This window comes from Mustela lutreola, chromosome 9, assembly GCF_030435805.1.
Source record: "Mustela lutreola isolate mMusLut2 chromosome 9, mMusLut2.pri, whole genome shotgun sequence".
In the NCBI taxonomy this organism is placed as follows: Eukaryota; Metazoa; Chordata; class Mammalia; order Carnivora; family Mustelidae; genus Mustela; species Mustela lutreola.
Window position 1 is genome coordinate 21,782,659 of NC_081298.1, and position 12,458 is coordinate 21,795,116.

General features: G+C 37.7%; 1 protein-coding gene across 1 annotated transcript in view; it reads left to right on the forward strand.

Moving 5' to 3' along the window:
* Window positions 1-12,458, forward strand: part of RBL1 (RB transcriptional corepressor like 1) — a 78,337-nt gene that overhangs the window by 11,889 nt on the left and 53,990 nt on the right. Inside the window, exons 3-7 of the mRNA XM_059133278.1 lie at window positions 6,121-6,321; window positions 6,712-6,776; window positions 6,880-7,008; window positions 7,112-7,272; window positions 9,971-10,020. Of these exons, the coding sequence (XP_058989261.1) occupies window positions 6,121-6,321; window positions 6,712-6,776; window positions 6,880-7,008; window positions 7,112-7,272; window positions 9,971-10,020 (606 nt within the window). The remainder of the gene's footprint in view (window positions 1-6,120; window positions 6,322-6,711; window positions 6,777-6,879; window positions 7,009-7,111; window positions 7,273-9,970; window positions 10,021-12,458) is intronic.

A 12,458-nucleotide genomic window follows, 5' to 3' on the forward strand; every position in this document is an offset into this window, starting at 1 on the left:
TCTCTCTCTCCTTCTGGCTGCTGCTCTGCTTACTTGTGCTCTCTCTCTGTCAAATAAATAAATTCTTTTAAAAAAAAAAATGAAGGTATCATTCTGGTACTGGTTCAGTCTTTACTACTGAACCTGGCTAGTTCAGTCAGTAAAGCATGTGATTCTTGATCTCAGGTTTGTAAATTCAAGCTCCATGTTGGATATAGACATTACTTAAAAATGAAATCTTAAAAATTCTGTATATAGCACTAGATACTTAAATGAATGCTACAAATTTTCAATCTAAAACCATACTAACATATGGACATAAAAGGACATAAAAAATATACCCATGATTGAATAAGTCAGATAGGTGGGCTAATAATCTATTGAGTAATTTTCTGGGTATGTACTACCTTCTTCATTTATATTTGATGGTGGAACCACATATTGGAACACAAACACTTGAATTTTATTCCTAAACTATAACTGTCTGGTGCTTTGTGATCAACTTCCACAATCCACTACTTGGGAGATTCTGTTTGTCTTCAAACTAATTTCATGAACTCAATCTGTTCACGTTACTTTAATATATATACAAACTATTGTCTGGGTGCTGTAGGAAATTAAAGAAGTAGATAGGTACCGTTACTTCATGGATAGAATACATTTATGTAATGACCACTAATTCAATATCTATATTCCCATAGTGATTCTGGACGCCAGAGGAATTTCAGAGCGCTTGGGAATAAGGTTTTTCTGTTGCCCTTTTTTTTTTTTTTTTTTTTTTAATAAATTTATGCTTTTAAGTAAAGATTTTTTTTCTTTAATCAAAATTCTTAAGATTCATAGACATAAATAAAATGTTAACTTGTCCTTTATATGGAGTCACTTTAAAGTTGAACTTTTATTTTTTTTATTTTTTTTTTTTATTTTTTATAAACATATATTTTTATCCCCAGGGGTACAGGTCTGTGAATCACCAGGTTTACACACTTCACAGCACTCACCAAATCACATACCCTCCCCAATGTCCATAATCCCACCCCCTTCTCCCAAACCCCCTCCCCCCGGCAACCCTCAGTTTGTTTCGTGAGATTAAGAGTCACTTATGGTTTGTCTCCCTCCCAATCCCATCTTGTTTCATTTATTCTTCTTCTACCCACTTAAGCCTCCATGTTGTATCACCACTTCCTCATATCAGGGAGATCATATGATAGTTGTCTTTCTCTGCTTGACTTATTTCGCTAAGCATGATACGCTCTAGTTCCATCCATGTTGTTGCAAATGGCAAGATTTCATTTCTTTTGATGGCTGCATAGTATTCCATTGTGTATATATACCACATCTTCTTGATCCATTCATCTGTTGATGGACATCTAGGTTCTTTCCATAGTTTGGCTATTGTGGACATTGCTGCTATAAACATTCGGGTGCATGTGCCCCTTTGGATCACTACATTTGTATCTTTAGGGTAAATACCCAATAGTGCAATTGCTGGGTCATAGGGCAGTTCTATTTTCAACATTTTGAGGAACCTCCATGCTGTTTTCCAGAGTGGCTGCACCAGCTTGCATTCCCACCAACAGTGTAGGAGGGTTCCCCTTTCTCCGCATCCTCGCCAGCATCTGTCATTTCCTGATTTGTTGATTTTAGCCATTCTGACTGGTGTGAGGTGATATCTCATTGTGGTTTTGATTTGTATTTCCCTGATGCCGAGTGATATGGAGCACTTTTTCATGTGTCTGTTCGCCATCTGGATGTCTTCTTTGCAGAAATGTCTGTTCATGTCTTCTGCCCATTTCTTGATTGGATTATTTGTTCTTTGGGTGTTGAGTTTGCTAAGTTCTTTATAGATTCTGGACACTAGTCCTTTATCTGATATGTCGTTTGCAAATATCTTCTCCCATTCTGTCAGTTGTCTTTTGATTTTGTTAACTGTTTCCTTTGCTGTGCAAAAGCTTTTGATCTTGATGAAATCCCAGTAGTTCATTTTTTCCCTTGCTTCCCTTGCCTTTTGCGTCGTTCCTAGGAAGATGTTGCTGCGGCAGAGGTCGAAGAGGTTGCTGCCCGTGTTCTCCTCAAGGATTTTGATGGATTCCTTTCGTACATTGAGATCCTTCATCCATTTTGAGTCTATTTTTGTGTGTGGTGTAAGGAAATGGTCCAATTTCATTTTTCTGCATGTGGCTGTCCAATTTTCCCAGCACCATTTATTGAAAAGGCTGTCTTTTTTCCATTGGACATTCTTTCCTGCTTTGTCGAAGATTAGTTGACCATAGATTTGAGGGTCTATTTCTGGGCTCTCTATTCTGTTCCATTGATCTATGTGTCTGTTTTTGTGCCAGTACCATGCTGTCTTGATGATGACAGCTTTGTAATAGAGCTTGAAGTCCGGAATTGTGATGCCACCAACGTTGGCTTTCTTTTTCAATATCCCTTTGGCTATTCGAGGTCTTTTCTGGTTCCATATAAATTTTAGCATTATTTGTTCCATTTCTTTGAAAAAGATGGATGGTACTTTGATAGGAATTGCATTAAATGTGTAGATTGCTTTAGGTAGCATAGACATTTTCACAATATTTATTCTTCCAATCCAGGAGCATGGAACATTTTTCCATTTCTTTGTGTCTTCCTCAATTTCTTTCATGAGTACTTTATAGTTTTCTGAGTATAGATTCTGTGTCTCTTTGGTTAGGTTTATTCCTAGGTATCTTATGGTTTTGGATGCAATTGTAAATGGGATTGACTCCTTAATATCTCTTTCTTCTGTCTTGCTGTTGGTGTAGAGAAATGCAACTGATTTCTGTGCATTGATTTTATATCCTGACACTTTACTGAATTCCTGTATAAGTTCTAGCAGTTTTGGAGTGGAGTCTTTTGGGTTTTCCACATATAGTATCATATCATCTGCGAAGAGTGATAATTTGACTTCTTCTTTGCCGATTTGGATGCCTTTAATTTCCTTTTGTTGTCTGATTGCTGAGGCTAGGACCTCTAGTACGATGTTGAATAGCAGTGGTGATAATGGACATCCCTGCCGTGTTCCTGACCTTAGCGGAAAAGCTTTCAGTTTTTCTCCATTGAGAATGATATTTGCGGTGGGTTTTTCATAGATGGCTTTGATGATATTGAGGTATGTGCCCTCTATCCCTACACTTTGAAGAGTTTTGATCAGGAAGGGATGCTGTACTTTGTCAAATGCTTTTTCAGCATCTATTGAGAGTATCATATGGTTCTTGTTCTTTCTTTTATTGATGTGTTGTATCACATTGACTGATTTGCGGATGTTGAACCAACCTTGCAGCCCTGGAATAAATCCCACTTGGTCGTGGTGAATAATCTTTTTAATGTACTGTTGAATCCTATTGGCTAGTATTTTGTTGAGTATTTTCGCATCTGTGTTCATCAAGGATATCGGTCTATAGCTCTCTTTTTTGGTGGGATCCTTGTCTGGTTTTGGGATCAAGGTGATGCTGGCCTCATAAAATGAGTTTGGAAGTTTTCCTTCCATTTCTATTTTTTGGAACAGTTTCAGGAGAATAGGAATTAGTTCTTCTTTAAATGTTTGGTAGAATTCCCCCGGGAAGCCGTCTGGCCCTGGGCTTTTGTTTGTTTGGAGATTTTTAATGACTGTTTCAATCTCCTTACTGGTTATGGGTCTGTTCAGGCTTTCTATTTCTTCCTGGTTCAGTTGTGGTAGTTTATATGTTTCTAGGAATGCATCCATTTCTTCCAGATTGTCAAATTTATTGCCGTAGAGTTGCTCATAGTATGTTCTTATAATAGTTTGTATTTCTTTGGTGTTAGTTGTGATCTCTCCTCTTTCATTCATGATTTTATTTATTTGGGTCCTTTCTCTTTTCTTTTTGATAAGTCGGGCCAGGGGTTTATCAATTTTATTAATTCTTTCAAAGAACCAGCTCCTAGTTTCGTTGATTTGTTCTATTGTTTTTTTGGTTTCTATTTCATTGATTTCTGCTCTGATCTTTATGATTTCTCTTCTCCTGCTGGGCTTAGGGTTTCTTTCTTGTTCTTTCTCCAGCTCCTTTAGGTGTAGGGTTAGGTTGTGTACCTGAGACCTTTCTTGTTTCTTGAGAAAGGCTTGTACCGCTATATATTTTCCTCTCAGGACTGCCTTTGTTGTGTCCCACAGATTTTGAACCGTTGTATTTTCATTATCATTTGTTTCCATGATTTTTTTCAATTCTTCTTTAATTTCCCGGTTGACCCATTCATTCTTTAGAAGGATACTGTTTAGTCTCCATGTATTTGGGTTCTTTCCAAACTTCCTTTTGTGGTTGAGTTCTAGCTTTAGAGCATTGTGGTCTGAAAATATGCAGGGAATGATCCCAATCTTTTGATACCGGTTGAGTCCTGATTTAGGACCGAGGATGTGATCTATTCTGGAGAATGTTCCATGTGCACTAGAGAAGAATGTGTATTCTGTTGCTTTGGGATGAAATATTCTGAATATATCTGTGATGTCTATCTGGTCCAGTGTGTCGTTTAAGGCCTTTATTTCCTTGCTGATCTTTTGCTTGGATGACCTGTCCATTTCAGTGAGGGGAGTGTTAAAGTCCCCTACTATTATTGTATTGTTGTTGATGTGTTTCTTTGATTTTGTTATTAATTGGTTTATATAGTTGGCTGCTCCCACATTGGGGGCATAGATATTTAAAATTGTTAGATCTTCTTGTTGGACAGACCCTTTGAGTATGATATAGTGTCCTTCCTCATCTCTTATTATAGTCTTTGGCTTAAAATCTAATTGATCTGATATAAGGATTGCCACTCCTGCTTTCTTCTGATGTCCATTAGCATGGTAAATTCTTTTCCACCCCCTCACTTTAAATCTGGAGGTGTCTTCGGGCTTAAAATGTGTTTCTTGGAGGCAACATATAGATGGGTTTTGTTTTTTTATCCATTCTGATACCCTGTGTCTTTTGACAGGGGCATTTAGCCCATTCACATTCAGGGTAACTATTGAGAGATATGAATTTAGTGCCATTGTATTGCCTGTAAGGTGACTGTTACTGTATATGGTCTCTGTTCCTTTCTGATCTACCACTTGTAGGCTCTCTCTTTGCTTAGAGGACCCCTTTCAATATTTCCTGTAGAGCTGGTTTGGTATTTGCAAATTCTTTCAGTTGTTGTTTGTCCTGGAAGCTTTTAATCTCTCCTTCTATTTTCAATGATAGCCTAGCTGGATATAGTATTCTTGGCTGCATGTTTTTCTCGTTTAGTGCTCTGAAAATATCATGCCAGCTCTTTCTGGCCTGCCAGGTCTCTGTGGATAAGTCAGCTGCCAATCTAATATTTTTACCATTGTATGTTACAGACTTCTTTTCCCGGGCTGCTTTCAGGATTTTCTCTTTGTCATTGAGACTTGTAAATTTTACTATTAGGTGACGGGGTGTGGGCCTATTCTTATTGATTTTGAGGGGCATTCTCTGAACCTCCTGAATTTTGATGCTCGTTCCCTTTGCCATATTGGGGAAATTCTCCCCAATAATTCTCTCCAGTATACCTTCTGCTCCCCTCTCACTTTCTTCTTCTTCTGGAATCCCAATTATTCTAATGTTGTTTCGTCTTATGGTGTCACTTATCTCTCGAATTCTCCCCTCGTGGTCCAGTAGCTGTTTGTCCCTCTTTTGCTCAGCTTCTTTATTCTCTGTCATTTGGTCTTCTATATCACTAATTCTTTCTTCTGCCTCATTTATCCTAGCAGTTAGAGCCTCCATTTTTGATTGCACCTCATTAATAGCTTTTTTGATTTCACCTTGGTTAGATTTTAGTTCTTTTATTTCTCCAGAAAGGGCTTTTATATCTCTCGAGAGGGTTTCTCTCATATCTTCCATGCCTTTTTCGAGCCCGGCTAGAACCTTGAGAATTGTCATTCTGAACTCTAGATCTGACATATTACCGATGTCTGTATTGATTAGGTCCCTAGCCTTCGGTACTGCCTCTTGTTCTTTTTTTTGTGTTGAATTTTTCCGTCTTGTCATTTTGTCCAGATAAGAGTAAATGAAGGGGCAAGTAAAATACTAAAAGGGTGGCAACAACCCCAGGAAAATATGCTTTAGCCATCTTGACTCCTCCCCCCTAAAGTTGAACTTTTAAAAAAATAAAGTTGCTTTTTTTGTTTAGTTTAATACAGTTTTTTAGTAAAATGAAGAAATGGATGGACATGTCAAACCTGCCTCAAGAATTTCGTGAACGTATAGAAAGGCTAGAAAGAAATTTTGAGGTGTCTACTGTCATTTTCAAAAAATTTGAGCCAATTTTTTTAGATATATTTCAAAATCCATATGAAGAGCCACCAAAGTTACCACGAAGCAGGAAGCAAAGGTAAGACTCTTAATTGTTATATAATTGACATTTAAAAAAAAAAAAATTATGCTATAAACTTTGGAAATTTGCATTTTTGAAAGGCTGCTTTTTAACAGAAGTATCCATTTGTAAAAAAATTTTTTTTTATGAAAAAATTTTTAATCCCTTTATAATTACCATATCTGGAAATTCAGGGTAATATTTTCACTTATTTTTTATGGTCTGATTATTTTATGCAGATTAGAAATATTAAGTCCACTTAATGAACCATAGGTTGTCCTTTGTGAATAGAATTTTACATATAATTTGACTTTACTATTTGTTATTTATATTTGCTGCTTCAATTTAAATGACCATGTGGAGTGATATTTAGCAAGTTAGTTAAAAAGTACATTTTTTCTTTTCTAGGAGGATTCCTTGCAGTGTTAAGGATCTCTTTAATTTCTGTTGGACACTCTTTGTTTATACTAAGGGTAAGGTGATACTTTCAATGGTTTTACATTTCTGCTGTGGGAACTTAGTATTATTTGACATAAAAGGTTTCTGGTCTTTGTGTTTTTTTTTTTTCTTATAAAGGTAATTTTCGTATGATTGGAGATGACTTAGTAAATTCTTACCATTTACTTCTGTGTTGCTTGGATCTGATTTTTGCCAATGCCATTATATGCCCAAATAGACATGACTTGCTGAATCCATCATTTAAAGGTAAGACCTTATTTACTTTTGAAAACTAGTCATCAGTATTTAGAAAAAGTTTTAACCATTCTTTTAACCATTTCCTTTTGCTTTTCATATCCTGTCAAACTAGGTTTACCATCTGATTTCCATACTGCTGCCTTTCGGGCTTCTGAAGAGCCTCCCTGCATCATTGCTGTACTGTGTGAACTGCATGACGGACTTCTCGTAGAAGCAAAAGGAATAAAAGAGCACTACTTTAAGCCATATATTTCAAAACTCTTTGACAGAAAGGTACTGCACTTATAAGTAAATAGCTAAGATTTTTAAAGGTTAGCAGCAAAACCTCTAAGGAAAAAATAATGTTTTAAGCAAGTTCTCAGTATTATAAGACTCAGGGTCAAGACTTCTAGGTTTCAGTCTCTACCGTGATTTAAAATGCTGTAATGCAGAATCACCCTATGATCTTTCATGATGTGCAAAACTGAGCTGTTAAAGACTGTGACCAACTATATATACTGTCAAGTAAATGCACTAGTGGAGATGGCCATAAGAGGTTTTAATAAAAGAATTATAAAGAACCGAACATTGGACTAAGCCTAGTAAAGAATTATGGAAAGCAGAAGGTCAGGGTAAATTAATTTACTACCACAATTTTAATAACTGCTATTTACTAAAGATGGGGTGATACATAACAACTGTAGTTTCAGTTCTATATAAATAGAACAGAAAATCTTTTATAGTTTTATAGCCACTTACAGGCTACCTACATGCATTCTGGATTTTTTTCTCAGCAATTTATTTAGCTATTTCTGTATTTATGAAATGGCTTATTCCTCTTGTTCTCAATTTCTTACTTTCCCAACATTGAGCCATTTAATCCAGCTAGTACTTGAGTTTTCTCTTTGGTTAAAAAAAAGAGGTGGGGAGGTGGATTAGGTCATCACGGTTCCTTCCACGCTTTGTAGATAATATGAGATTTTTCTTCAGTCATAAAGTCTTCTCTAACTGGGTGGTTCTTCTGTTACACACACTTTTTTTTTTTTAAGATTTTTATTTATTTTATTTGATAGAGATCACAAGTAGGCAGAGAGGCAGGCAGAGAGAGAGGGAGAAGCAGGCTCCCCGCTGAGCGGAGAGCCCGATGTGGGGCTCGATCCCAGGACCCCGAGACCATGACCTGAGCCGAAGGCAGAGGCCTAAACCACTGAGCCACCCAGGCGCCCCTACACACACTTTTGTATTTAGCATTTGTATTTGTATTTATCTTTCTTCCTGTGTGTATTTATGTGCGTATGTATATCATGGCTCCTTACCTGCAAGTTAAACATGTCCAGCAAAGTAAACTTTGAAGGGAACTCAAGAATTGTCTTCTGTGCTCTGCAGAAGCACCACATTAGTGGCCCTGGGGTATAATGAGCATAAATTTTGGTTTGCCTGGATTATCTAGGTTTTTTGGTTGTTGTCTTAGCATAATTATTATAGCACCTCCTTTCACTCCAGAAGAGTCCTAGTTTGGATAGTTGTCCTCCTACTCATGGGCTGCAGATGTTTTGTTTTGCTTATATAGAGTGTTCTTTATTTTTATTTCATTCACTTCTAATTTATAGATAAAGACCTTTAATATAAAATCTCTCTCAAGGGGCACCTGGTTGGCTCATTTAAGTGTCTGACTTGATCTCAGCTCAGGTCTTGATATCAGGGTCATGAGTTTAAGCCCCATGTTGGGGGGAAAAAAAAAAAAGGAAAGAAAATCTCTTTCAAAAATCCAGGACTATGGCAATACAAGGTTAGAATTTCTACATGAATTTCTACATGGATAACAATTGTTAAGCTAAGTGATGCCCACCTCTTTTTAAGATGGGAACTATGCTTTCTGTCCTCTTAAATTTATGTATGTTGAACCCTGATTGCTGAAGGCATTTGAGTTTACAACCCTTATATAATCTAGGAATAGTGTGGGTGCATAGAGAATATTGTAAACAGGGGCACTTGGGTAGCTCAGTTGGTGGAGCATCCCAGTCTTGATCTAGGGTTGTGAGTTCAAGCCCCATGTTGGAGCCTAAAAAAAGAAAGAAAGAAAAGAAAATATTATATAAACTGTAGTTTTCTTCTCTCACTAACAATAGTACCTATATTCCCTTTGAATGTTTCCTTGCCTGACACATATTATCATTTAGTAAATGTTAGTTTCCCTTCTCTTTAGACCAATGTTTAAAATTGGACAGCTTTTGTCAGAATCACTTGGGGGAATTTATATAAAATGCTGCCTCAGCTCAGGATTTGTGGTCCATCAGTTTGCATTTTTTTAAAAATTCCCGGGGCGCCTGGGTGGCTCAGTGGGTTAAAGCCTTTGCCTTCGGCTCAGGTCATGATCCCAGGGTCCTGGGATTGAGCCCCGCATCGGGCTCTCTGCTCAGTGGGAAGCCTGCTTCCTCCTCTCTCTCTGCCTGCCTCTCTGTCTACTTGTGATCTCTGTCTGTCAAATAAATAAATAAAATCTTTAAAAAAAAAAAATTCCCCTAAGTGACTGCCTGAGTGGCCTAGTTGGTTGAGCATCCAACTTGGTTTCAGCTCAGGTCATGATCTCAGGCTCATGAGATCCAAACCCTGAGTTGGGCTCCATGCTGAGCCTGCTTGCGATTCTCTGTCTCCCTTTGCCCCTCCCCCCTATTCATGTGCTTTCTCTCTCAAATAAATACATCTTTAGGAAAAAAAAAACCGTATCTCTAAGTGATCCTTATGTCACTAGAATTTAGAAACCATTGCCACAGGCTAACTTAAAGGTATTTTTAAAAGTTTACTTTACATCTTTAAAATATTTTATTTGTGTGCTAAATAGATTTTACTGGTTTAAAGGAAATACCGAGTAATTCTGTTTTGTGTGTATTTTTTATAACAACTGCAATGTGAAAATTTAGATAAATGTCATGTTTTTGTATCTATGTTATTATGCTTAATTACATGTCAAAAAATGACTTTTTCTTCCCAGATTTTAAAAGGAGAATGCCTCCTGGACCTTTCGAGTTTTACCGATAATAGGTAAGTATTTAGCATTAATGGTATCTGCCATATTATAGGCTGTTGATGATTTATTGCAGTTTTTTAAGTGGAATATTATATTAAGGTAACTGCTCCAAACTTAGGTTCCTTCTGCATTAGTGGCATTGACTGAGGTTGTTACTAATCCTTGTTGTCTCTAAGTAGACATATTTTTTTTTTAAGATTTTATTTATTTATTTGACAGATGGAGATCACAAGTAGGCAGAGAGGCAGGCAGAGAGAGATGGAGAAGCAGGCTCCCTGCAAAGCAGAGAGCCTGATGAGGGGCTCGATCCCAGAACCCTGGGACCATGACCCGAGCTGAAGGCAGAGGCTTTAGCCCACTGAGCCATCCAGGTGCCCCTAAGTAGACATATTTTAAGAAATCTTTGGCACTTAAAAAAAGAAAAGAAATCTTTGACACTTAAAAGAGCTCCTTCCAAAGAAACTCATCGAGACCCAGTGATTTCTGTATTTGAGTGTATGTTCCTTTACTAATCAAATATTTGCAAATTCAGAATATACCTATAAGACAAAGCCATTATTGTTCCCTTAGTGATCACATCTTAATTAGGTTCACCTAGTTTTCAGATTAAGTTTATATTCTCTTTATGCTCATCTTTCAAAGTAATTTATTATTATTGTATATGTGAACATGAAGCATATCCATAATCAGATAGAAATGTCTGCTATTGTTAGGTGGGTAGAGTTTAGAGTTAAAAACTAGAAAGTTATTAGCTTTTCCAGGCCTTGGAGTCTAAATTTATCTTCAAGTCAAAATATATCCATTGTGGAGGTACCTGGCTGACTCAGTAGAGTGTGGGACTCTCAATCTTGGGGTTATGGGTTTGAACCCCATGTTGGATGTAGAGGTTACTTAAATATATATATTTTTAAAAGATTTTATTTATTTATTTGACAGAGAGAGAGAGGGAACACAAGCAGGGGGAGTTGGAGAGGGAGAAGCAGACTTCCTACTGACTGGGGAGCCCAACACAGGACTTGATCCCAGGACCCTGGGATCATGACCTAAGCCAAAAACAGATGCTTAATGACTGAGCCATCCAGGCACCCCTTAAATAAATATTTTTAAAAATCTACTGTGTAACTTAGTTTTATTCTAGCAGCTTAACATAATTCTCAGGGTATCTGACTTACTTAGAAGAGCATGCAACTCTTGATCTTGGGCTTGTGAGTTCGAGTTGGGTGTAGATTACTTAGAAATAAAATCTTTAGACCCACAACTATATGGCCAAGTAATGTCTGACAAAACAGGAAAGAATATCCAATGAGGGTTACCTGGGTGGCTCAGTGGGTTGAGCCTCCGCCTTCAGCCCAGGTCATGATCCCAGGGTCCTGGGATCGAGCCCCGCGTCGGGCTCTTTGTTCAGCGGGGAGCCTGCTTCCCTTCCTCTCTCTCTGCCTGCCTCTCTGCCTGCTTGTGATCTCTGTCTGTCAGATAAATAAATAAAATCTTAAAAAAAAAAAAGAATATCCAATGAAATAAAGGCAGTCTCTTCAATAAATGGTGCTGGGAAAATTGGACAGCAACATGCAGAAGAATCAAACTGGAGAGCTTCCTTGTGTCATACACAAAAACAAATTCAAAATGGATATAAGACCTAAATGTGAGGTAGAAAACCCATCAAAATCCTAGAGGAGAACATTGGCAGCAACCTCTTTCACGTCAGCTGTAGCATCTTCTTACCAAACACATCACCGGAGACAAGAGAAACAAAAGCAAAAATGAACTGTTGGAACTTCATCAAAATAAAAAGCTTCTGCACAACAAAGGAAACAATCAACAAAACTGTAAGGCAGCTTATAGGATGGGAGAAGATATTTGCAAAGTATATATCTGACAAGGGTTAGTATCCAAAATCTATAAAGAACTTATCAAACTCAACAGCCAAAAAGCAAGTAATCCAGTTAAGAAATGAGCAGAAGATGGGGCTCCTGAGTGGCTCAGTGTGTTAAGTCTTTGCCTTTGCCTCAAGTCATGATCTCAGGGTCCTGGGATCGAGCCCCGCATCGTGCTCTCTGCTCAGTGGGGAGCCTGCTTACCTTCCTCTCTCTCTGCCTGCCTCTCTGCCCACTTGTAATCTCTGTCAAATAAATAAATAAATAATCTAAAAAATTTTTAAAAATTAAAAAATTTAAAAAAAAAAATAGAAATGAGCAGAAGATATGAATAGACACTTTTCCAGAGAAGATGTCTAGATAGCTAGCAGACCCATGAAGAGATGCTCAACATCACTTATCAATAGGGAAATATAAATCAAAGCCATGATGAGGGGGCGCCTGAGTGGCTCAGTGGGTTAAAGCTTCTGCCTTCGGCTCAGGTCATGATCTCAGGGTCCTGGGGTCGAGCCCCACATTGGTCTCTCTGCTCAGCAGAGAGCCTGCTTTCTCCCTCTCTGCCTCCCTCTCTGCCTACT